The sequence below is a fragment of the Phocoena sinus genome, chromosome 1, assembly GCF_008692025.1.
Source record: "Phocoena sinus isolate mPhoSin1 chromosome 1, mPhoSin1.pri, whole genome shotgun sequence".
Lineage (NCBI taxonomy): Eukaryota > Metazoa > Chordata > Mammalia > Artiodactyla > Phocoenidae > Phocoena > Phocoena sinus.
In genome coordinates, this window is record NC_045763.1 from 5,970,281 (window position 1) to 5,997,434 (window position 27,154).

Here is a 27,154-nt window from a genome sequence, read left to right on the forward strand (position 1 = left end):
AAACAAACAAAACTAAGTAAAATAGTTGTGGGGTACATAATTATATGATACATGGTTTTCTTTTAAGCAAGGAAATGAGAGACAACATTCCTGTGAGAAGTTGCCTGGAGTTGGCATGGGGAGGTAGACAGGAGATGAGGGAGGGAAGCAGCACACAGATGGATGCTCTGATCCTGACTTTGACCCTATAAAGGGTCACTTATTAAATATTCTAGGTTTTGTGGGCCATACAATCTCTGTCACAGCTACTCAACTCTGCTGTTGCAATGCAAAGGCCACCTGAGGGTGCCTTGTGTGCTCCAGGAAAACTACTTATGGACTCTGAAATTGGAATTTCAGATAATTTTATGCGTCATGAGGTATTATTCTTATTCTGATTTGTTTTTGATTATTTAAACATGTAAAACCATCCTTAGCTCATAAACTATATGAAGGCACATGGCATCTCAGATTTGGCCCATGGGAGTTTGGCAACTCCTGCTCTAGCGCTCGGGTTGGGCTATGTGTTCATGGGTCTTCACTCCTGTTTCATTTACTAGTTTATGTATATAAAATATTACTGCTAAAGTTTTTAAGAATAAAATAAAAAGTAAGCTGTGGCTCAGAGGGGAGTAGGACAAAGGCAGAAGATGGGAAGATGGAGAGGACCAAAGATATGCAGGGACATTTGACTCTTTCCAAAACTGTTCCTCAAGGTCTGCTTTTTCTTCTTTTGTTCATTTGTTTGTTTGTTTGGTTTTGGCCACATTGTGCAGCATGTAGGCTCTTAGTTCCTTGACCTGGGATCGAACCTGTGCCCCCTGCATTGGGAGTGAGGTGTCTTAACCACTGGACCACCAGGGAAGTCCCAAGGTCTGTTATTTTTTAGTTTTTTGCTCTTGACCCCAAACTTGGGCAATGACGATGACTGTCCTCATTCTCCCCTGACAATGGAGGATGTCTTGTGTTGAATGATTGAACCCATGGAAAATTTGATGGGGGATAGTGCCTGCATCTTATGGCTATTGCTGTATGTCATATTAGCACCAAAAAATATATATAATTGATTTTGATTATAATTTTAGCTGCACGATTAGCCTACATGATTAAATTTAAAATATAATTCTCTTTGGATTTCAAGAAAACTAGCCCAAACCTCTTAAGCAGTATCTAGAAAATATCACTTTTACCACCATTTCTGTCCCATTTTTCTGTTCTGTTAAAAGTGGTACATCTTGAAAGGCCAAGTCGTTAGCATTTAGAAAAAAAAACTTGTTAGGGTAACCATTGGTATTATCCAGTATGGAGTTTTTAAATTTGAAAGGTACGGTAGTGGGATCCCTCATATTTCTCCTGTGATTCTTCTCAAGAGAGTTCCAACACATCTGTGGATTTCCTCTTCACAGTTCACACACTCCTTCCTCTTCTTCTGGAAACCGGCAACTGCAGGCATCTTCCTCTTGGGCTGTTTGTACTGGTCTCATAAATGCTAAAAAGTAATTTAAGAAAGAGTTATCTTTTGTTGTCTGTTTGAATCATTTAACATTCATTTTCCATAAATCCCATTTGCAGAACATCTCTCAGCAGCAAACATTTTCAACTTTAGTTTGAACCAACTCATCAGCAAGTGAGGTAATAGCAAGTATAAACATTTTTTCGGGATTATTTAAGATTTTTTTTCATTTTACCAAATACTTTTTTATTGGTCCTGAAAAATACTAGTTTCTTTATTGTCTACAAAGGCTAAAAACAGTCTTGAGCATGAATCATTATAGCATAAAGTTAGTCATGTGCCAAACGTAACTGTAGTTTCAGTTCAGCAGCACATGTTTTAGTCTTGAGGGTTACTTAGATTACACATTAGATGGCTTCTTTTGAATGAAATGCTTATGGCATCGAGATTTTAAAGTTACTCCCACTGCTTCCATCAATTAGTAAGTAAAGAACTGATTTGTGCACTAGCTTCCAGATTTTCATTTACATGGTAGTGTATAGTATTTGTGTTATTGCCGAGCAACTTTCAATCCTAAAATATATATTAAATTATATATATATATACATATATATATACACATACACACATATATAACTATATCCCCACACCCAAGCCCACCAGTAAATATAAATTATTTTTATAGCCTGTCAAAGCAAAAGGTCTACCCCAATTTTCCTTGCTTTTTACTATAAAAAATAAAAAATAACCAAAACCCAACAAGCACACTATCTCCAAGAACTTATGAAAACCTGGCAAGACATCCAGGAATACCAATGAGACGTTCTTTTCCTTTGAAATAGTATCAAAGATGAATTTTTAAATGGAAATCTGCTTCTGGAAAGATACAGTAGTCATACTTTTCCCTATTCTTCCTGCCAAGTATTGCTGAAAAGGCTGGACGTTTTAGGTATAACAAACATAAGAGGAATCTGAAAGGTGGCAAGAAAGCAGACCAGTTAAGGAGCTTGGAACCCAAGGAGAAATATGGCCTTGAGTTCCCTGAGTATTCTCTCTGTTTCACATGTCCCAGACTGGGAACTGGAGAAGTAGGCTAATAAAAAAAAATGCCCCAAGAAAAGTCTGATCTCTCTAGCTATGAAACCAGGAAAAGAGCAGAGTAACAAGACTAAAAGCTTTTAGATAATCACAGCTCTACTCTAGCAAAATAAACCATGGACCCACACCCAAGCACACCACTAAAGACACAGTAGAGAGCATAGACTTACACCCTTGCCAAGCTCTATCAAGGCTCACTGCCCCAACCTCATTGGGGCAGCATCACAGGAGTCCGAGTGGAGAGCTAGGACTTCACCACCACTCAACAGTAACAAGGCCACCCCACTCCCCACCCATTCAGTGTCAGTGGAAACCATGTGGTGAGCAGGAACAAAGTATCTTTCCTCATCCCAGACAGGGTAGTATCAGTGGGGGTTTAGTGGGGAGCAATAACAAGGATCTACCACCCCCAGGAGGTCTAGTATAGGACCTGGACTTCCACCTCCACCTGGCAGCATCCTCCTTCCTCTGCCAGAGTGGTGTTAGAGGAACCCTGAGTAAACACCAGCTTTCAATTATATCCAAAGTCTGATAACATCATAGCCAATGTCTAGGTTTCAATTTTTTAAAAAATCACTTGTCATTCTAAGAACCAGGAAGATCTCAACTTGAATAAGAAAAGGCAACCTAGCATCTAGGTGATATAGATGTTAGAGTTATCTGGCAAGGACGTTAAAGCAGCCATCATAAAGATGCCTCATGGAATTCCCTGATGGTCCAGTGGCTAGGACTCAGCAGTTTCACTGCTGAGGGCCCAAGTTCAACCCCTGGTTGGGGGAACTAAGATCCCACAAGCTGCGTGGCATGGTAAAAAAAATGAAGCTTCAACAAGCAATTGGGAACACATTTGAAACAAATTAAAAAAAGAAAAGAAAATTTTAAAAAAGAACCAGGTGACAATTTTAGAACTGAAAAATTACAATAACCAAAATGTAAAATATCAATGAATGGGCTCAGCACAAGAATGGAGAAGACAAAGGAAAGAATCATTACCCAATGTGAACAACAGAGAGAAAAGACTGGGGAGAAAAATGAACAAAGCCTCAGAGACATGTGGGGCTCTAGCCAAAAAAACTTAATATCATGTCATTGGAGTCCTTGAAGAAGAAGAGAAAGAGAGTAGGGCTGAAAAAGTATTTGAAGGAATAATGGCCAAAAATTTCCCAAATCTGGAAAAAGTCATAAATCTACAGATTCAGGAAGCTAAGTGAATGCTAAACAGGATAATCCAAAGAAATCCACACCAAGATACATTGTAGTTTAAGTTTGGAAAACGAAAAACCAAAAAACGAAAAAAAAAAAAAGAAAGAAAGAAATCTTGAAAGCAGCCAGCAAGAAGCAACACATCACTTATAGGGGAAAAACAAATTGAATGACAGTGAATTTCTTACCAGAAACCAGGCAGGCCAGAAGAAGTAGCACAACATTTTTCAAAGGCTGAAAGAAAAGAGCTCTCAAGCCCAAATTCTATATCCAGTGAAAATATCTTTCAGGAGTGAAGGGGAAATCAAGAAATTTTCAGACAAAAAAAGCCTACCCTAAAAGAATGGCTCAAGAAAATTCTCTGAACAGAAGAGAGATGATTAAAAAAAAGGTATCTTGGAACATCAGGAAGGAAGAAAGAACAACAGAATGAGCAAATATATGGGCAAATAAAATGAACTTTCTTTCTCTTGAGTTTTCTAAATTATGTTTGATGGTTGAAGCAAAAATTATAACACTAAGATGGTTCTCAAAGCATGTAGCAGAAATATTTTAGGCAAGTATATTATAAATTGGAAGAGGTTAAAATGCTGTAAAAGGAGGTAAGATTTCTATACTTTTTTCAAACTGTTAAAATGTTGATGTAGTCTATATAAATATGTATGATACTTAGAGCAACCACACAAGAGCCATACACAGATACACTCAAAAAATATAAAGAGGGCTTCCCTGGTGGCGCAGTGGTTGAGAGTCCGCCTGCTGATGCAGGGGACGCGGGTTCATGTCCCGGTCCAAGAGGATCCCATGTGCCATGGAGCAGCTGGGCCCGTGGGCCATGGTCACTGGGCCTGCACGTCCAGAGCCTGTGCTCCACAACGGGAGAGGCAGCAGCAGTGAGGGGCCCGCGTACCGCAAAAAAAAAAAAAAAAAAAAAGATAAATCAAAATGGAATTCTAAAAAATGTTCAAGTAATCCACAGGAATACAGAAAAAGAAAACAGAGAAATGAAAGCCAGAGAAAGCAAACAGAAAACAAAAAATAAAATAACATCTTGAGCCCTATCATATAAATAATTACAATAAATGTACATTGTTTAAATGTATCAATCAAAAGATAGAAATTAGTAGTGTGACCATTGTATGTAGTCTATAAGAAATTCACTTCAAATATAAAAATGTGGGAAGGTTGAAAGTAAAAGGATGGAAAAAGATATACCATGTATATTATTAATTTTTTAAAAAGCAGGAGTGGCTGTATTACTGTCAGATAAAGTAGACTTCAGAGCAAAGAAAACCAGACATAGAGAGGGACCTTACATAATTATAAGAGTTAATTCACCAAGAAGGCATAGCAGTACTAAATATGTATACAACAAGCAACAGAGCTACAAAATAGGTGAAACAAAACTGACAAAACTGAAATGAGAAATATACAAATCCAGAATTATATTTGAAGAATTAAATGGCCTTCTCCCAAGAGTTGATAGAAAAACTTGACAGAAAATCAGCAAGGATATAGAAGAACTCAACAACATCATCAATCAACAGGATTTAATCAATATTTAAGAACACTCCACCCATCTTTTCAAGTGTCTGTAGAACAGAGACCAAGATAGACAGTAACCTGGACCATGAACCAAACTTCAGCAAATTTAAAAGAAATCATACAGAGAGTGTCCTCTTATTATAGTGGAATTAAAATACACATCAACAGCAGAAAGAAAACAAGAAAATCACCAAAAACTTGGAAACTGAAAAACACACTTTTAAATAATCAAGAGAAAAACAAAAAATACACCAAACTGAATGAAAATGAAAAAAACAACATATCAAAACGTGTGGATGCAGCTAATTCAGTACTGAGAAAGAAATTTATAATGTGAAGTTCTTATATTAAAAAGACAAAAAGTCTCAAGGTTCGGAACCAAGATGGCAGAGTAGAAGGATGTGCGCTCACCCCCTCTTGCAAGAACACCAGAATCACAAGTAGCTGCCGGACAATCATCGACAGGAAGACGCTGGAACTCATCAAAAAAGATGCCTCACATGCAAAGACAAAGGAGAAGCCACAATGAGATGGTAGGAGCGGTGCAATCACAGTAAAATCAAATCCCATAACTGCTGGGTGGGTGACTCACAGACTGGAGGACATTTATACCACAGAAGTCCAAGCACTGGAGTGAAGGTTCTGAGTCCCACGTCAGGCTTCCCAACCTGGGGGTCTGGCAACAGGAGGAGGAATTCCTAGAGAATCAGACTTTGAAGGCCAGTGGGATTTGATTGCAGTACTTTGACAGGACTGGGGAAAACAGAGACTCCAATCCTGGAGGGCACACACAAAGTTGTGTGCGCATCGGGACCCAGGGAAGGAGCAGTGATCCCATAGGAGACTGAACCAGACCTACCTGCTAGTGTTGGAGGGTCTCCTGCAGACGTGGGGGGTGGCTATGGCTCACCAGGGGGACAAGGACACTAATAGCAGAAGTTCTGGGAAGTACTCCTTGGTGTGAGCCCTCCAAGAGTCTGTCACTAGCCCCATCAAAGAGCGAGGTAGGCTCCAGTGTTGGGTTGCCTCAGGCCAAACAACCAACAGGGAGGGAACCCAGCCCCACTCATCAGCAGTCAAGCTGATTAAAGTTTTACTGAGCTCTGCCCATCAGAGCAACAGTCAGCTCTACCCACCACCAGTCCCTCCCATCAGGAAGCTTGCACAAGCCTCTTAGATAGCCTCATCCACCAGAGGGCAGACAGCAGAAGCAAGAAGAACTACAGTCATGCAGCCTGTGGAACGAAAACCACATTCACAGAAAGATAGACAAGATGAAAACTCAGAGGGCTATGTACCAGATGAAGGAACAAGATAAAACTCCAGAAAAACAACTAAACGAAATGGAGATAGGCAACCTTCCAGAAAAAGAATTCAGAATAACGATAGTGAAGATGATCCAGGACCTCGGAAAAAGAATGGAGGCAAAGATCGAGAAGATGCAAGAAATGTTTAACAAAGACCTAGAAGAAATAAAGAACAAACAAATAGAGATGAACAATACAATAAGTGAAATGAAAGCTACACTAGAAGGAATCAATAGCAGAATAACTGAGGCAGAAGAACGGATAAGTGATCTGGAAGACAGAATGATGGAATTCACTGCCATAGGACAGAATAAAGAAAATAGAATGAAAAGAAATGAAGGCAGCCTAAGAGACTTCTGGGGCAACATTAAACGCAAAAACATTCGCATTATAGGGGTTCCAGAAGGAGAAGAGAGAGAGAAAGGACCAGAGAAAATATTTCAAGAGATTATAGTCAAAAACTTCCCTAACATGGGAAAGGAAATAGTCACCCAAGTCCAGGAAGTGCAGAGAGTCCCATACAGGATAAAGCCAAGGAGAAACACGCTGAGACACATAGTACTCAAACTGGCAAAAATTAAAGATAAAGAAAAACAATTGAAAGCAGCAAGGGAAAAACGACAAATAACATACAAGGGAGCTCCCATAAGGTTAACAGCTGATTTCTCAGCAGAAACTCTACAAGCCAGAAGGGAGTGGCATGATATACTTAAAGTGATGAAAGGGAAGAACCTACAATCAAGATTACTCTACGCAGCAAGCATCTCATTCAGATTTGATGGAGAAATCAAAAGCTTTACAGATAACCAAAAGCTAAGAGAATTGAGTACCACCAAACCAGCTCTACAATAAATGCTAAAGAAACTCCTCTAAGTGGGAAACACAAGAGAATAGGACCTACAAAAACAAACCCAAAACAATTAAGAAAATGGTCATAGGAACATACATATCGATAATTAACTTAAATGTGAATGGATTAAATGCTCCAACCAAAAGACACAGCCTTGTTGAATAGCAAGATCCATCTATATGCTGTCTACAAGAGACCCACTTCAGAACTAGGAACGCATACAGACTGAAAGTGAGGGGATGGAAAAAGGTATTCCATGCAGATGGAAATCCAAAGAAAGCTGAAGTAGCAATACTCATATCAGATAGAATATACTTTAAAGAATCTTACAAGAGACAAGGAAGGACACTACATAACGATCAAGGGATCAATCTCAGAAGAAGATATATCAATTATAAATATATATGCACCCAACATAGGAACACCTCAATACATAAGGCAACTGCTAACAGCTATAAAAGAGGAAATTGAGAGTAACACAATAATAGTGGGGGAATTTAACACCTCACTTACACCAATGGACAGATCATCCAAAATGAAAATAAATAAGGAAAGAGAAGCGTTAAATGACACAATAGACCAGATAGATTTAATTAATATTTATAGGGCTTTCCATTCAAAAACAGCAGATTACACTTTCTTCTCAAGTGTGCATGGAACATTCTCCAGGATAGATCACATCTTGGGGCACAAATCAAGCCTCAGTAAATTTAAGAAAATTGAAATCATATCAAGCATCTTTTCTGACCACAGCGCTATGAGATTAGAAATCAATTACAGGGAAAAACCGTAAAAAACACAAAACATGGAGACTAAACAATACGTTACTAAATATCCAAGAGATCACTGAAGAAATCAAAGAGGAAATCAAAAATTACCTAGAGACAAATGACAATGAAACACGATGATCCAAAACCTATGGGATGCAGCAAAAGCAGTTCTAAGAGGGAAGTTTATAGCTATACAAGCCTACCTCAAGAAACAAGAAAACTCTCAAATAAACAATCTAACCTTACACCTAAAGGAACTAGAGAAAGAAGAACAAACAAAACCCAAAGTTAGCAGAAGGAAAGAAATCATAAAGATCAGATCAGAAATAAATGAAATAGAAACAAAGAAAACAATAGCAAAGATCAATAAAACTAAAAGCTGGTTCTTTGAGATGATAAGCAAAATTGATAAACCATTAGCCAGACTCATCAAGAAAAAGAGGGAGAGGACTCAAATCAATAAAATTAGAAATGAAAAAGGAGAAGTTACAAGAGACACCACAGAAATACAAAGCATCCTAAGAGACTACTACAAGCAACTCTATGCCAATAAAATGGACAACCTGGAAGAAATGGACAAATTCTTAGAAAGGTATAACCTTCCAAGACTGAACCAGGGAGAAATAGAAAATATGAACAGACCAATCACAAGGAATGAAATTGAAACTGTGATTAAAAATCTTCCAACAAACAAAAGTCCAGGACCAGATGGCTTCACAGGTGAATTCTATCAAACATTTAGAGAAGAGCTAACACCCATCCTTCTCAAACTCTTCCAAAAAATTGCAGAGGAAGGAACACTCCCAAACTCATTCTACGAGGTCACCATCACCCTGATACCAAAACCAGACAAAGATGTCAAAAAAAAAGAAAACTACAGACCAATGTCACTGGTTAATATAGATGCAAAAATCCTCAACAAAATACTAGCAAACAGAATCCAACAACACATTAAAAGGATCATACACCATGATCAAGTGGGATTTATCCCAGGCATGCAAGCCTTCTTCAATATATGCAAATCAATCAATGTGATAAACCATTTAACAAATGGAAGAATAAAAACCATACGATCATCACAATAGAGGCAGAAAAAGCTTTTGACAAAATTCAACACCCATTTATGATAAAAGCTCTCCATAAAGTGGGTATAGAGGGAACCTACCTCAACATATTAAAGGCCATATATGAGAAACACACAGCAGACATCATTCTCAATGGTGAAAAACTGAAAGCATTTCCTCTAAGATCAGGAACAAGACAAGGATGTCCACTCTCACCACTATTATTCAACATAGTTTTGGAAGTCCCAGCCATGGCAATCAGAGAAGAAAAAGAAATAAAAGGAACCCAAATCAGAAAAGAAGAAACAACACTGTCACTTTGCAGATGACATGATACTATACATAGAGAAACCTAAGGATGCCACCAGGGCTTCAGTGGTGGTGCAGTGGTTGAGAGTCCGCCTGCCGATGCAGGGGACATGGGTTCGTGCCCCGGTCCGGGAAGATCCCACATGCCGCGGAGTGGCTAAGCCCGTTAGACATGGCCGCTGAGCCTGCGGGTCCGGAGCCTGTGCTCCTCAACGGGAGAGGCCACATTAGTGAGAGGCCTGCGTACCGCAAAAAAAAAAAAAATGCCACCAGAAAACTACTAGAGCTAATCAATGAATTTGGTAAAGTTTCAGGATACAAAATTAATGCACAGAAATCTCATGCATTCCTATATACTAATGATTAAAAATCTGAAAGAGAAATTAAGGAAACACTCCTATTTACCATTGCAACAAAAAGAATAAAATACCTAGGAATAAACCAACCTAACGAGACAAAAGACCTGTATGCAGAAAACTATAAGACATTGATGAAAGAAATTAAAGATAATACCAACAGATGGAGAGATATACCATGTTCTTGGATTGGAAGAATCAATATTGTGAAAATGACTATACTACCCAAAGCAATCTGCAGATTCAATGCAATCCCCATCAAATTATCAATGGCATTTTTTACAGAACTAATACAAAAAATCTTAAAATTTGTGTGGAGACACAAAAGACCCCTAATAGCCAAAGCGGTCTTGAGGGAAAAAAACGGAGCTGGAGGAATCAGACTCCCTGACTTCAGACTATACTACAAAGTTACAGTAATCAAGACAATATGATACTGGCACAAAAACAGAAACATAGATCAATGGAACAGGATAGAAAGCCCAGAGATACACCCACACACCTATAGTCAACTAATCTAGGACAAAGGAGGCAAGGATATACAAAGGAGAAAAGACAGTCTCTTCAATTAGTGGTGCTGGGAAAACTGGACAGCTACATGTAAAAGAATGAAATTAGAACACTCTCTAACACCATACACAAAAATAAACTCAAAATGGATTAGAGACCTAAATGTAAGACCGGACACTATAAAACTCTTAGAGGAAAACATAGGAAGAACACTCTTTGATATAAATCACAGCAAGATCTTTTTTGACCCACCTCCTAGAGTAATGGAAATAAAAACAAAAATAAACAAATGGGACCGCATGAAACTTAAAAGCTTTTGCACAGCAAAGGAAACCATAAACAGGATGAAAAGACAACCCTCAAAATGGGAGAAAATATTTGCAAAATGAATCAATGGACAAAGGATTAATCTCCAAAATATATAAACATCTCATGCAGCTCAATATTAAAAAAACAAACAACCCAATCCAAAAATGGGCAGAAGATTTAAATAGACATTTCTCCAAAGAAGACAAAACAGATGGCCAAGAAGCACATGAAAAGCTGCTCAACATCACTAATTATTAGAGAAATGCAAATCAAAACTACAATGAGGTATCCCCTCACATCAGTTAGAATGGGCATCATCAAAAAATCTACAAACAACAAATGCTGGAGAGGGTGTGGAGAAAAGGGTACCCTCTTGCACTGTTGGTGGGAATGTAAATTGATACAGCCACTACGGAGAACAGTATGGAGTTTCCTTAAAAAACTAAGAATAGAATTACCATATGATCCAGCAATCCCACTACTGGGCATATACCCTGAGAAAACCATAATTCAAAAAGACACATACACCCCAATGTTCATTGCAGCACTATTTACAATAGCCAGGTTATGGAAGCACCCTAAATGCTCATCGACAGATGAATGGATAAAGAAGATGTGGTACATATATACAATGGAATATTAGCCATAAAAAGGAATGAAATTGGGTCATTTGTAGAGACGTGGATGGATCTAGAGACTGTCATACAGAGTGAAGTAAGTCAGAAAGAGACAAACAAATATCGTATAGTAATGCATATATGTGGAACCTAGAAAAATGGTACAGATGAACCAGTTTTCAGGGCAGAAATTGAGACACAGATGTAGAGAACAAATGTATGGACACCAAGGGGGGAAAGCGGCTGGTGTGGGGGGAGGTGGTGTGATGAACTGGGAGATTGGGATTGACATGTATACACTGATGTGTATAAAATTGATGACTAATAAGAACCTGCTGTATAAAATAATAAATAGGGCTTCCCGGGTGGCACAGTGGTTGAGAGGCCACCTGCCGATGCAGGGAACACGGGTTTGTGCCCCGGTCTGGGAAGATCCCACATGCCACAGAGTGGCTGGGCCCTTGAGCCATGGCCGCTGAGCCTGCGCATCCGGAGCCTGTGCTCCACAACGGGAGAGGTCACAACAGTGAGAGGCCTGCGTACCGCAAAAAATTAATTAATTAATTAAATTTAAAAAATATAATCCCCCCCACGAAAAAAATAAATAAAAATAAAGCACTAACCTTGGAAATGGTCATTATATCATTAAAAAAAAAAAAGAGGGCTTCCCTGGTGGCGCAGTGGTTGAGAGTCCACCTGCCGATGCAGGGAACACGGGTTCGTGCCCCGGTCTGGGAAGATCCCACGTGCCGCGGAGCGGCTGGGCCTGTGAGCCATGGCCACTGAGCCTGTGCGTCCAGAGCCTGTGCTCCGCGACGGGAGAGGCCACAGCAGTGAGAGGCCCACGTACCGCAAAAAAATAAAAAATTTAAAAAATAAAGAGAAAATGTCTCAAACCAATAACATAAGCTTCCACCTGAATAGAAAAAGAACAAAATAAATCCAAAGCAAGCAAAAGAAATGAAATAATAAAGGTAAAAGCAGAAACTAGTGAAATTGAAAACGGAAAAATTATAGAGCAAATCAATGAAACAAAGACCTGGTTCTTTGAAAAGTTCAAGAAAATTGACAAATCTCTATCAAGACTGATTCGGAAAAAAAAGAGAAGACACACATTACCAATATCAGTAGGTGATATCACTACAGACCTGCATACAATAAAAAAATAGTAAGGAAATAGTATAAATAACTTAAACACATAAATTTGACAACTTAGATGAAATGGACCAAGTCCTCAAAAAACATAAACTATCACAATTCACTCAGTATGAATCAAATAACTTGAGTGCCGTATAATTATTAAGGCAATTGAATTTGTAATTAAGGAGCTCCAAAAAGAAAGCTCCAGGTTCAGATAGTTTCACTAGAGAATTCTATAAACTATTTAAAGAAGAATTAACACCAATTCTACACAATCTCTTCCAGAAAACAGAAGAGGGAACATGTCTCAACTTATCTGAGGAAGTCAATATTACCCTGATACCAAATCCAGACAAAGACAGTACTAGAAAAGAAAACCACAGATCAATATTCCTCATGAATATAGCTGCAAAAATTCTTAACAAAATATTAGTGAAGAGAATTCAGACATATGTAAAAATAATTATATACCATGACTAAGTGGAGTTTAGTCCAGGGATTCAAGGCTAGTTTGAAATTCAAAAATCAATCTATATCATTCATCATCTCAACAGGCTAAAGAACAAAAATCACATAATCAAATCAACTGATACAGAAAAAAGCACCTGACAAAATTCAACCCTCATTCATGATTAAAAAAAAAAATCTTCAGAACACTTTCTCAACTTGATAAAGAATATCTACTAAAAATCTGTAGCTCACATCATACCTACTGGTGAAAGACTGAATGCTTTTCCCCAAAGATTAGAAGCAAGTCGAAGATATTCCCTCTCGCCACTCTTATTCAACATAGTACTGGACATTCTAGCCAGAATAATAAGGCAAGGAAAGAAATAAAAGGCATATAGATGGGAAATGAAAAGAAATAAAGCTATTTTTTTTTTGCAGATGACACTATAGTCTATGTAAAAAATCCCAAGGAATCTACAAAATACCCTAGAACTAGTAAGCAAGTTCAGCAAAATCACAGGACACAAAATCAAACTACAAAAACCAACTGTATTTCTATATGCTAGCAATGAACGTGTCAAAACCAAAATTTAAGATACCATATCATCTGCAATTGTTAAAATTAAATACTAAGGCCTAAATTTAACAAAACATGTGCGGGACTTGTATGCTGAAAACCACAAAATGCTGATGAAAGAAATCAAAGAAAATACACATAAATGGAGAGACATACTGTGTTCATGGATTGGAATAGTTAACATAGTAAAGATGTCAATTCTCCCTGAATTGATATACAGATTTAACACAATTGCTATCAGAATCCCAGCTGACTTTTTGCAGATAGGGATAAGATTATCTAAAATTTATATAGAAATGCAAACAAACTAGAATAGCCAAAACAATTTTGAAAAAGAAGAATAACGTGGGAGGACTCACTCTACCCTATACCCAATTTCAAGACTGTTTTACAGCTACCGTAACCAAGACTGTGTGGTATTGGCAGAAGGTAAAGCACACATATCAGTGGAACAGAAGAGAGAAACCAGAAAGAGTCCCCACACAAGTACAGCCAACTGATTTTTGACAAAAGTGCAAAAGCAATTCAATGGAAGAAGGATAATCTTCTCAATAAATGATGCTGAAGCTGTTGGACACCCATCAGCAAAAAAAATTAAAAATAATTTTAAAATATTGACTTGAAACTCTCACACCTTATATAAAACTTAACTAAAAATGAAGCATAGATTTAAATATAAAACATTTGGAAGATAACATAAGAGAAAGTCTAAATCTTTGGGACCTAGGACTTGGTAAAGAGTTCTTAGGCATAATCCCATAAGTGAAAAAAATTGGCCAGTTGGACTTCATCAAAATTAAAAACTTTTTATCTGCAGAAGATCATGTGAAGAGGATGAAAAGGCAAGCTACAGACTGGGAGAAAATACTTACAAACCTCACATCTGATAAAGGACTCATATCGAGGAGATATAAAAAACTCTCAAATGTCAAAAGTAAAACAAAGAGTCCAGTTAGAAAATAGGTAAAAGACATGAAGGAACATTTCACTGAAGAAGATATACAGATGGTACATGAAAAGATGTTCAACCCTTAGGGAAAGGCAAATTAAGACCACAGTGAGATATCAGTACATACCTATTAGAACAGCTGAAATTAAAAATTGCTGCAATACAGACTGCTGGTGAAGATGAGGAGAAACCCTCCTACGTTGCTGGTGGAATGTTAAATGGTACAACTCCTCTGGAAAAGTGTTTAGCAGTTTCTTAAAAAACTAAATACACACTTAGCATATGACCCAGTAATTGCACTCCTGGGCATTTATCTTAAAGATATGGAAACTTATGTCCACACAGATCTGTACTTGATTATTCATAGCAGCTCTAATGTAACAGTCATAAACTGGAAACAACCAAAATGTCTCTCGATAGGTGAATGGTAAAACACACTGTGGTACAACCTCACCTTACAACACTAGTCAACAATAAAAAAGAGTCAACTATTGAAACACAACTCAGACAGATCTCAATGGCATTTGCTGAGGGGAAAAAGCCAGTCTTAAAAGGTCTCTTATTTATGATCCATTTATATATCGTATGATACTATTTATATAACATTTTTGAAATGACAAAATTACAGAGATGGAAAACATATCTGTAGTTATGAGGGGTTAGGGATGGTGGAGGAAAGGGAGTGTTTGGAGTATAAAGCACTAGCAGGAGGAGACCTTTGTGGCGATGGAATAGTTCTGTATTTTGATTGTGCTAGTGGTTTACACCAAACTACACATGTGATAAAATGACATACAGTAAACTAAACACACGCCATATGCCAATGTCAGTTGCCTGGTTTTGATATTGTACTGTAGTTACGTACGATGTAACCCCATGAGTGGCACATAAGACTTTTCTGTACTGTTTTTACAACTTCCTGTGAATCCCTATTTCAAAATAGAAAGTTTTTAAAAATAACCTAAGATTTTTTTAAATGGATTACTGTTCCATTGAAACTCACTAATTACTCATAAGTACTTTTGAAAATCATTTTATAAAGACCTTTATTGTAGATTGGGGTAAAGCTGGGAGAGATAGTTGTCTAAAACAGAGGTTTCAGTGAGAACTTAAAGCTTAAGTCAGAGGTTTAGACCTCAAAAAGAGAGTCAAAGAACAAACCACAGGGTCGGAAAATATATTTGCAGCACACGAACAGTAGACTAAAACATTCCTATAGGTTAATAAGAAAAGGACAGGGGCTTCCCTGGTGGCGCAGTGGTTGAGAGTCCGCCTGCCGATGCAGGGGACACGGGTTCGTACCCCGGTCCGGGAGGATCTCGCGTGCCGCGGAGCGGCTTGGCCCGTGAGCCATGGCCGCTGAGCCTGCGCGACCGGATCCTGTGCTCCGCAACGGGAGAGGCCACAACAGTGAGAGGCCCACATACAGCAAAATAAATAAATAAAATAAAAATTAAGGGCTTCCCTGGTGGCGCAGTGGTTGAGAGTCCGCCTGCCGATGCAGGGGACACGGGTTCGTGCCCCGGTCCGGGAAGATCCCACATGCCGCAGAGCAGCTGGCCCCGTGAGCCATGGCCGCTGAGCCTGCGCGTCCGGAGGCTGTGCTCCGCAACGGGAGAGGCCACAACAGTGAGAGGCCCGCGTATCGCAAAAAAAAAAAAAAAAAAGAAAAGGACAAACAACCCAGTGGGAAAAGGCTCAAAAGATCAGGCACTTTGCAAGAGAGGAAATCCAAATGACCAATATAACATGAAAAGATGTCCAATCTCACTAGTAATCAGGGAAATGCAAATTAAAACCACGAGCTACTACTATACACCCACCAGACAGATAAAAATTAAGAAGTCTGATGACACTAGGTAGTAGCAAGGATTGGAGCAAAAAGAGCTCTCATATGCTGCTGTGAAAGTGTAAATGAGTCTATTATTCTGGAAAACAGTTTGGTAAATCTAGTACTAAGGACCAAGATACACATTCCTCATGTCCCAGCAATTTTATTCCCAAGATAAAAACAAAACAGAAACATGTGCTTATGTGTACTGAGATACGTAGACAAAAATATTCAAATAACACTGTCTGTAAGAGCCCCAAATTGGAAACAACCCAAGTGTCCAGGAATATTAAGATGGATAAACAAACGATGATACAGTCATTCAAGAGAAGAGTATTCAACACTGGAAATCAACTAAAGATAAATGCCACACGTGGATGAATCATAAAGATACAAAGTTGAGTGAAAAGGGGAAGGAAAATGTAGAACAGATACAGCATGATTCCACTTGTCTGAAGTTCACAAGCAACCAAATTAAACCCTGTTCTTAGGTAGCAAAACTATAAATAAGAGCAAGGAAATGAACACCGTAAGAATCTAGCTGTGGTTAGCACTAGTGGAAGGAAGGTTTTCATCTGGAAGGAACACAAGAAGCGCTTCCGGGGAGCAGAGTATGTTCTGTTTCTTTTTTTTTTTTTTCAGTACGCGGACCTCTCACTGCCGTGGCCTCTCCCGTTGCAGAGCACAGGCCCCGGACGCGCAGGCCCAGCGGCCATGGCTCCCGGGCCCAGCCGCTCCGCGGCATGCGGGATCCTCCCGGACCGGGGCACGAACCCGTGTCCCCTGCATCGGCAGGCGGAGTCTCAACCACTGCACCACCAGGGAAGCCCTGTTCTGTTTCTTGACCTGGGTAGAGTTACACAGGTGTTCATCTTACAGTTTGTTAAACTTTATGCCTATGCATTTTCCTGTATATTTCAAAATGTTCAAAATTTTTATATTGTTTTCAGAAAGAAACTTTATACAAATTAGTGTACTGCACCTTTAGATAAGACTTTACTAATACTTCCCCTTCTATATTTTTAACAACCCACAAACTGACACTCTCCAGTCTTATTATGGTGGCTTGGGCTACATCACAGAGCTCTCAGAGCGCTCCTCCTATACATGAATCCCTCTTAGTAAGTCTAGCCTGATATCTATGGTTCTGTTCTCCACAAAGACAAAAATGCAGCGCTTCCCTGGTGCTGCAGTGGTTGAGAGTCCGCCTGCCGATGCAGGGGACACGGGTTCGTGCCCCGGTCCGGGAAGATCCTACCTGCTGCGGAGCGGCTGGGCCCGTGAGCCATGGCCGCTGAGCCTGCGCGTCCGGAGCCTGTGCTCCGCAACGGGAGAGGCCACAACAGTGAGAGGCCCGCGTACCGCAAAAAAAAAAAAGAAAAATGCAGATCGCCCCCATCTCTAAGCCTTTTGGAATAAATGTTAATAGCGTTCGTTTAGTGAGTATTGACCCTGTGCCAGGCTCTTGCCCAGTTCCTTATAGAAATACTATCTGGCTTAATGAATGGAATCCATTATTGAAATTTCTCATTTAATCCAGATCAGTGTCCTAATAATTCATCTCATTAAACCCACTTTAAGCTCCCTCCTTGTTCTCTAGGCCTTCTTCTAGCTGTAGGTCTAGTTCAGGTTAAGGCCATTCATCAGCCAGAGGAGAAGTGCTAGATGGGGCAACGTTATCTTTGATTCCTCTGTGTCAGTGTCCTGTATGCACAGCTGAGTGGCCACACACACACACACACACACACACACACACACACAGTTGCCCAAGGCTGCAGCATACTTAAAGTGGTCATTTTTCTGGAACCTTTGGATTATGTTCTGCCATCACCAGGCTTTCTCCACGTCAGCATCATTGACATCTGGGGACGGCTCACTCTTCGTTGTGGGGCTGTCCTGTGTATTGTAGGATATTTAGCAGCATCGCTGAACTCCACTCACTAGATGCCAGGAGCAAAGAACTCCCTACCCCACCGCCTAGACTGTGACCACCAAAACTGTCTCCAGGCATTGCCAAATGTCCCCTTGGGGGCCAAATTGTCCCACTTGATAACCACTGTGCTATACTAACCTAGCTTCTGTAACTTAAAACAAATCATCTTTCTCTTTCTACTGTAAAAAGCCTAGCCTCAAAAAGCTCATAACGAATTTCCCTGGTGGCACAGTGGTTAAGAATGCGCCTGCCAATGCACAGGACACGGGTTCGAGCCCTGGTCCGGGAAGATCCCATATGCCATGGAGCAACTAACCCCGCGAGCCACAGCTACTGAGCCCATGTGCCACAACTACTGAAGTCCTCAAGCCTAGAGCCCGTGCTCTGCAGCAAGAGAAGCCACCGCAATGAGAAGCCCGCGCACCGCAATGAAGAGTAGCCCCCACTCACTGCAGCTGGAGAAAGCCCACGCGCAGCAACGAAGACCCAATGCAGCCAAAAATAAATAAATAAATAGTTTTTTTTTTAAAAAAAGGCTCATATCTAACACTTTTATGTTCCTCTTACGTTGTTTGAATATATACAGAAGCTTCTTTCTGCCCTGTTTAACCACAGAGAAACGGAGCACCACGAAGGACGCCAAGAACAGCACTGCAGTCGATGTCAGTGCAAGAAAGAAGATAATGATCCGGGTGGTGTGACCTTTAAAACAGAACAAAAGGAGAAATTCAGACAAAAATAAAAGTTTGCAAATATGCTGATATTTATATTTGCGTTTGTAAACCCTTAAGCATGGGAAGTCGTGCCTTGGGCATCTCCCACCAGCTATCTTAGTAAACTTGCCTGCTTGTTAAGAAAACTTTTTTTACAACCTTAGTCATTTTCCTAGAAGCCCACAGAAATTAAGTGGTTTGGCCTTTCTAGCCTATAGGAAACATGGAACCCTATAATCGCCATTACTTGGCGTTATCAAAGGTGTAGTGTCTGTTTGGGTGCAGTCTCACCTCGCTCTGCTTACTAATGTGGAATTCAGAGTGAATAAGAAACACCCGAAGAAATGGATGGGTCCCTTGAAGCCAGGGTAAGAGAAGGAAGGCGTGTCGAGGTGCCTGCTAGAGGCAGAGATGCAAGGCATCAGGAGTGACTTAGACTCCAATCCGAATGGCCACATACTTTCATTTGATTTAACAGCAACAAACCAGCTACCTGGCTCTCCCCCAGGGGCAGGCGTGACGGTGGAGGATGCACCTGGAGAGAAGTCAGCTGTTGCTGGTCCGCATACCACATCGCTTTCCTTCGTCCCATTCACAAGGACAGACTTCCCATCCAAAGAACAGCTTAGATGGTCCAATGAAAAGAGTTCAAATCATTAATTCAGGTACGGATCATTCTAATTAAAAAAGACTGACATTTTCTACCCAGTAAAGCAGTTCTGGTGAAAAAGATGTGTGGATCTGGGTTCATAGGCAAAGCAAAGATATTCTGAAAAACTTCTACTTGACCATCTGGACGTCTACCAGTGTTCACTTGGCTTTCATGGCTCTCCACAATTCATCCCACTCTATCTACCTAATTGGATTCTTCTTTCTTCCCAGGCTGGGGAGTCCTGTCCCACGACAGCTTACTTCAGGCTGTTGCCTGGTTAGTCTCTCACCCCCACCTTCTTAAGCATATTTGACCATCTCTGGCACACAGGAAGGACAGAGAAGTTAGCCTAGGGTTAGGAGCTCCTAACTCCTAGGTTAGTTAGGAGACTCCTGGTCAGTCTGATGTGTTGGCATCAGACTGACCAGGATTTGAGCCCTGGGTCGGTCCCTTTGTAGAATGACCTTGGGCAAGTTGGGAAATCTCTCTAAGCCTCAGTTTTCTCATCTGAAAAATAAGATATACATGTCCCAGGGCTGTCGTGAAGAGTAAACGACACCACATGCCTGACTTACTCCCTATAAATGGTAGCCATCCATCATCATTGTCAACATTACCATCATCACTGTCCTGTGTCTTTCCCCTGCCTCTTTTTACCTAAAACAAACCCACCTATTCTCCAAAACCCAGTTCGATCCCACTGTCCATGCAGACTCACTTCCCTGCTCTGAACTATTTGTGTCAAAAGATAAACAAACAAACAAAAAACAAAAACAACTTCCTAATCTGTTATGGACCAATACTTTTGTAACACACAATAAGAATATAAATGTAAAATAATGATAAAAATGATTTTCTAGTAAGAAGATCAAATGCAAAAAGAACAAAGGTGTACAAAATACACTGTTGGCTATTTTATTACCTGTGATAGTCTTGTCTGCCCAAGACTATGTTAAAGCTTTTGAGGGAAGGAAACATACTTTACCCTCTTCTGTATCATTATCAATGCTGGCACTGAACACTTGAAGGTGGGTTGATCAATGGGGGAAAGTCAGAGGCAGCAAAGAGATTGGAAGGACACAGAAGAACACCTGGGGCAGACAGTAGCTAAGTTCCACTGGCAAATCTGACCTCATTGTTCTGGGCAGTACTTCTGGAGAAAATGCCCACTTTGGCAATCTAGTCACAATTACCCCATACTGTTCCCATACCACCTATTTGCATGTTATTCTATGTCTACACTTGATAGGTTTCAAAAAGCATCAGTGATCACATTCCTTGTCTTTAGAAAAGTTAAGCCAGATACTTTATTTTGTAAGCAGAAAGAAATGATACATACTCTGTCCAAGGTTTACAGTCACCATGTTCCCGATCATTAAATGTCCCAAAGGAACAGTCTTTACAACCTTTTGTAAAAATTAAAGGAATAATAAAAAAGGAAGCGTTTTAATCATTTTTAACTTTCTCTGTGATGAACATGATCACATAATAATAAAGTCATTAACTTAATAATATCTGTACCGATTGTCTAACAATTCTTCCCGAATTTCATTAGTGATGAACAATTCTTCTTGAATAGTTTGTGATGAACATAATCCCATAATAAAGTCATTAACTTAATACAATCTACATAGATTGTTCAACAGTTTTTCTTGAAATGAAACCTTAATACGACTAAAGGTTTTATTCTAATTGTACATAGACCATTGTATACGCATGTATAGGATGCATGAAAAGGCATGGTTCTGGTGAAAAACAAATGTTGTGATTTCAAATTATTTCCATTGATTGAGAAATAATTTTGTAAATATCAGATACTTAGCAGTTCATTACTATTACTTAAAGGTTCTGCAAATCTACGTTTTATTTTGTAATCAAAGGACCAAGAACTAAGTTAACAACATATGACTAGACAACAAATTGGCACTAGATGGAAGAGAAAACCTACCCTCTTTTGTTAATTCTTGACCTTGTTTACAGTCCTCTTCACACATGTTACATCCTTCTCCCAGGCAGTAGAATCCCGACACACACTCGCACTCTGCATTGCTGGTGGAGGAACATGCTTTCTTGGTCCTGAAAACACCTACAAAGTCCCCCAGTGTTATAATACCCTTGATCTCCAAATCCAGGAAGCAAATTTATGTTCTGCAATAAAAACCATGCTTGTTCTACTTAGAATGGTCCTAATGGTCTCAGAGTATAAAGTTTACTTTTAAATGTCTATAGAAGACTTTTTTACATTTTGCTAATTAAAAAATTCTCTCTCGTCTAATGAATATTTCCTCTAATATTTAAAAAGCTCAATCCACCAATAGTTGCTATTACAGTAAATTATTTTACTGGACCTGCCTATTAACAGAGGAAGCAGCCTATTTGACACTTCAGATTTTCAAAAGAGATCAGTACATCGGGAATAAAAGCTTGTCTTCCCAACACATACCTGGATGAAGAATATACTTTTAAATCCTACCTTCACACTTCCTGCATACGTCACAGGCTTTTTGTCCACTTGTGCTGGAGAAACTATTTGAAGGACAAGGAGTGCAAAGCTCATGCTTGTTTTTCCCACAGAAAGTACCTAAAAAGGGTAGATAAGAGCTGTACGTGTTTGACAATGGACCATCATCACCCAAAGCTATATGAGGTTCACAAGAAAACCAGAATATGAAACAAAGATTCGTTTTCTAGGTACCACAGTGATAGACTTTATTTGTTGATTGACTGTTTTAAATTATCCATTTGCAAGATTGCCCTAAGCATAATCACAGAATTAAAAATAACAAAGTATAGATATCGCAACAAAAAAATCAATGGAAAGAAAATAGTTTCCTTTACCTATTGAATAAAACAGAATGATTTCTCGTGATTGATCCAGGACACCAGTGACTGGATTCAGGAGATCAATGTCCTTTATTGGCACACTACAATTGAAAGGTGTCTGCCTTTTCCCACTCTGTTAAGCCTCCTGCCACTTGCTTATTCCCTGCTGCACCCCCCAGTCTGAGCACTGTCTGCACACACAAAACTAACATTTGTTGAGGTCTTTCCCTGTGCCGTGCACTGATCTAAGCCCATCATAGGATCCTCCCAGCAATCAATCCTATGAGATAGGTTCTCATATCATCCCCAGATGATGAAGCTGGAGCACAAGAGTTTAAGTGACAAGCCTGCATTCACACAGCTAAGATGTAGCATTCAAGAAATGTAATGCAGGGCTTCCCTGGTGGCGTAGTGGTTGAGAGTCCACCTGCCGATGCAGGGGACACGGGTTCGTGCCCCGGTCCGGGAAGATCCCACGTGCCGCGGAGCGGCTGGGCCCGTGAGCCATGGCCGCTGAGCCTGCGCGTCCGGAGCCCACGCTCCGCAACGGGAGAGGCCACAACAGTGAGAGGCCCGCATACCGCCAAAAAAAAAAAAAAAAAAAAAAAGAAATGTAATGCAGGTTCTTGTAAATGAATGAATCAAAGATCATTATTGCGGGGGAGGGATAAATTAGGAGTTTGGGATTAACAGATACACACCACTGTATATAAAATAGATAAACAACAAGGACCTACTGTACAGCACAGGGGACTATATTCAATATCTTGTAATATATATATAAATATCTTTGCTGTATGCCTGAAACTAACACAATATTGTAAATCAGCTATAGTTCAATTTTTTAAAAAAATCATTAAAACAGAGCTTATAAGCCCTGACTACCAGACTAACTGAACCATGTTTTCAGCGGAACAGATCAAGCACACATGTTAATTTGGTCCTTACCCGCTGAACAGTTACTGCAGAAATCCTGCAATGATCTCGTCCTCTCGAAATTCATGACCAACAGCACAGTAGCCACTATGTTGTAATAGAAATTTGCCATGAGGATATCTTGCATAGACGTATTAGCCAAGCAGATTCCAAAAGAATTTTAATCAAAGTAGCTGGTTTCACATGTACCACTCTGCAAAAGGTGAAAGTTTCCTAGGATGAGGTGGTTTCTCCTTTCAGAACTACCTACAGTTCAGCTATCATCTGTACAATTCTACACGATCATAACTCAGGGTTTGCAGGAAAAATGAATGACGGAATACCATGGAAAAGGTAGCAAATGCATAGAAACTTCTAGGATAAGAGAAGCGTGACTCAACACATAGCTTTCTGTAGATTTGCCAAAGTCTAAGAGTGTACTTTCCAACATGTTTTGCTGAAATGCAGAAATAACAATAGCAAGAACTTTTGGGGACTTTCATAGAGATTCAGCATTAGCATCTAGATTTCAACAATGCCTGTGGCTTGTTGCCCCTGAAATATAGTCCTTAAAGAGAGAATCTGTCAGGGGCATCCAACAGTTCAGCTCAGTGAGAAGACATCTAATTATTACTATTCTCCCTTTGTCCAAACAGCATGTGGAATTTCAACACTTAGTTGCTAAAATGTTGAAACACCTCCTTGTTCAAATCATTATCACATTTTCTTAATAGACATGTATCTGCTCATTTTGAGATTTAAAGCTCATCCAGTCATAAAACTAAAGAGTCCAACAATCTCTATAGGCCAGGTTCTTGATCCTTATTTAATGGGCTATGGAATAAAAGTTATTAGAAATTAGGAGGGAAAAGGTCTAGAAATGTACAAAGGGAACAAAGCTTCATCCTCATCCCTCCTCGGCTCCCCCCATCTATCTGCCCCAAACGGACAAACCTTGAGATCGCAGGGTTGGTGGAGAACTTTCCTACTCCTTGATCTTCAGAGCAGTGAGGTTCTGCAGCTGACAAGGGCTGCAGGTCAAAGACTCAAAGAGGGGAGTTTGGTGACTCAACCGGGGGCGGGGCCTCGTGGGAAATCCCCAGAGACAGCTCTGTGAGGTAGTTCACTTGATATTTGCTGACCTCAAAGTCCCCTAGAGCTTCTGTCCCCACTTAATAACACACTTCATACTAAAAGCAGCCCTCTGCTGTTAGGGCATTTTTCAGATGACTTTGGCAAACAGATTTCGTCACTTAAAGTAGTTCTCCATGTCAAAGCTTTTAAGGCATCCTTAAAATATTTGAGATTTGAAGGATGAAACCCACTTCTACTAAAGAAAGGTCAGAGGCTTCCCTGGTGGCGCAGTGGTTGAGAGTCCGCCTGCCGATGCAGGGGACACGGGTTCGTGCCCCGGTCCGGGAAGATCCCACGTGCCGCGGAGTGGTTGGGCCCGTGAGCCATGGCCACTGAGCCTGCGCGTCCGGAGCCTGTGCTCCGCAACGGGAGAGGCCACAACAGTGAGAGGCCCGCGTACCGCGCAAAAAAAAGGTCAGCACTCCTGTCAATTACTACCCCTTAACCCTATAATAATAGTGATGCTATAGCTATAACTTATTGACTGCAGCTGATGTACCAGGCATCAGATAAGCGACTTAGTTGCAAATGAACCCTAGGTGTTGATGTGATGTTGAGGATGCGTATGACAGCATTATGCAAATAAGATCATTGAGCTATGAGTCTAGCCAGATTATCAGCAGGACGGGGAGCCAGGATTAGAAACAAAGATGACCTGACTCCTTTTGACTGTGTTCCTTGCTATCTGGGTGAGATGGAGGAAGAAGGGGGAAGAAATGGACGGGAACTGGAGACAAAGGAAGCATAGAATTTATATGGCGGGTGACTTTATTGGGTGAAGTTAGGATCTATGAGGGCTTTTAGAAAACCATTATTTCAAATTAAAAAAAAAAGAAAGAAAGAATAAGAGGAGAGGAAGAGGAGGAGGATGCTTTCAAGACGCTAAAACTCACCCAGCACTGAGTGGCTAGAGGCCCTCAGGAAGACGACCAGGGAGCCAAAAGCCAGAGTGGTTTTCAATAAAACAGATGGTTTTCTATTAGGATCCAAACAGAAGAGTTCTTTTTCCATAGGAGACAGGGTGGCTTTGTCTTGAATTGGGGGATGAGCGGGGAGGGGAGCAAATATTTATTAAACACTTGCTGTACGCTAAGAACCTTACACATCTCCACGACTCCTATGATGCCATCAACCTCCTTAGAAACTTTCAGTGGTTCCCTGTTGTCCACAGAAGAAAACCTGGACCCTGTAGTCCAGTATTCAAGGATACCCCAGATCTGACCTGAAGTTGCCTTTAAAAACCAAACCAAAACGAAACATACAGTTCACATAAATGTCACCATTTTAAAGGGTACATTTCAGTGGATTTTGGTATTCACTACGTTGTGCAATCATCACCAGTATATAATTTCAAAACATTTCCATTGGTCCGAAAAGAAACCCCACATCCATTAGCAGTCACTCCTCAATCTCCCTCCTCCCAGCCCCTGGTAGCCACTAATCTGCTTTCTGTCTCAACGAATTTGCCAATTCTGGACATTTCATATACATAGATCATACGACAGCTGGTCTTTGGCATAGGGCTTCTTTGACTTAGCATAATATTTTCAAGGTTCTTCCATGATGTAGTACATATCAGTACTTCATTCCTTTTTTAGGGCCAAATACTATTCCATTCTGTAGATTTACCACATTTTGTTCATCCATTCATCAGCTGATGGACATATGGGTTGTTTCCACTTTTTGACTATTACGAATAACACTGCTATGAAGATTTGTGTACACGTTTTTGTACGAACGTATGTTTTCAGTTCTTTTGGGTGTGGAATGGCTCCGTTGTGTGGTCAGCCTGTTTCACTTTTTGAGGAATTGCCAGACTGTCTCCCACAGCAGCTGCAGCATTTTACATTCCCACCAGCAATGTACAAGGGCTTCAATTTCTCCACATCCTTGCTACCACTTGTTGGTTTCCTGTGGGTTTTTTTTTAACAACAACAAGAAACTTTTTTATTATAGCCATCCAAGTAGGTGTGAAGTATCTCATTGTGGTCTTGATTTGCTACCCATGCCCCAATTTTATCAACCCTCACCCACACCCCATGTAATGGGAATAGTAGAGTATAGCACATGGTTAAGAGTCCCAGCTTTACTATCAGGCTGATTTGGATCGAATCTAGGCTCTGCCATCTTGACGGTCACGCAACCTTGGGCAAGTTTCTTCACCTCCCTAAATCTCAGTTTTTCCAACCATACCTTACAGATACAGGAACCCTGTACCCCACCCTCATTTAGTGAAGATTAAATGAAACAATGAATATGAAATGCTTAGTTCAATGCCTGGCACATAGCTCTCAAGAAAATAGTAACTGTTATTAGGAGACTTATTATTTCAAAAATTTCCCTCCCCAGCCTCCCACAATGCTTATCAGTAAAGCAACCAGGGCAAGTAGCAAGAGAGAAGGAGAAAAATGCATGGGCTGTCTACAGAATTTATTTCCCAATTCTGAGCATCATCTGAGAGTCATTCTCCCTGTGATAATTGTGGGATCTCCTCCACCAGCTTCAGCAGAGTTGGCCGAATGGAGGAGCGTCACACCATAGAAACTGCACAGCTGATAATTTCCTAGCACTTTCAGTGTCACCATCTAACCTCATTTAACTGTGGGACTCTGGGTTTAACATGACAGCATGACATTTAACTGGACTATATTTTTATTTAACTTACTG

General features: G+C 40.1%; 1 protein-coding gene across 1 annotated transcript; it reads right to left on the bottom strand.

Moving 5' to 3' along the window:
- Window positions 1-1,379: 1,379 nt before the first annotated feature.
- TNFRSF9 (TNF receptor superfamily member 9) lies at window positions 1,380-24,334 on the bottom strand. Its single transcript, XM_032606325.1, has 8 exons — window positions 24,308-24,334; window positions 23,387-23,567; window positions 22,089-22,196; window positions 21,564-21,701; window positions 20,955-21,021; window positions 19,457-19,587; window positions 18,818-18,952; window positions 1,380-1,468 (listed from the first exon to the last, which is right to left on the bottom strand). Exons 2-8 carry the CDS (start codon window positions 23,499-23,501, stop codon window positions 1,380-1,382), a joined length of 783 nt encoding a protein of 260 aa, XP_032462216.1. The 5' UTR covers window positions 23,502-23,567; window positions 24,308-24,334.
- Window positions 24,335-27,154: the final 2,820 nt, after the last annotated feature.

What these genes read in the sequence shown, in the direction of transcription:
- TNFRSF9 (XM_032606325.1), bottom strand. Translation starts at nt 23,501, where the DNA reads ATGCAAGATATCCTCATGGCAAATTTCTATTACAACATAGTGGCTACT. An exon ending in CTGCAGTAACTGTTCAGCGG is followed by an intron (nt 22,197 to 23,386) that starts GTAAGGACCAAA and finishes TACCCTTTTTAG; the next exon opens with GTACTTTCTGTGGGAAAAAC. An exon ending in TCAAGAATTAACAAAAGAGG is followed by an intron (nt 21,022 to 21,563) that starts GTAGGTTTTCTC and finishes TTTTTACAAAAG; the next exon opens with GTTGTAAAGACTGTTCCTTT.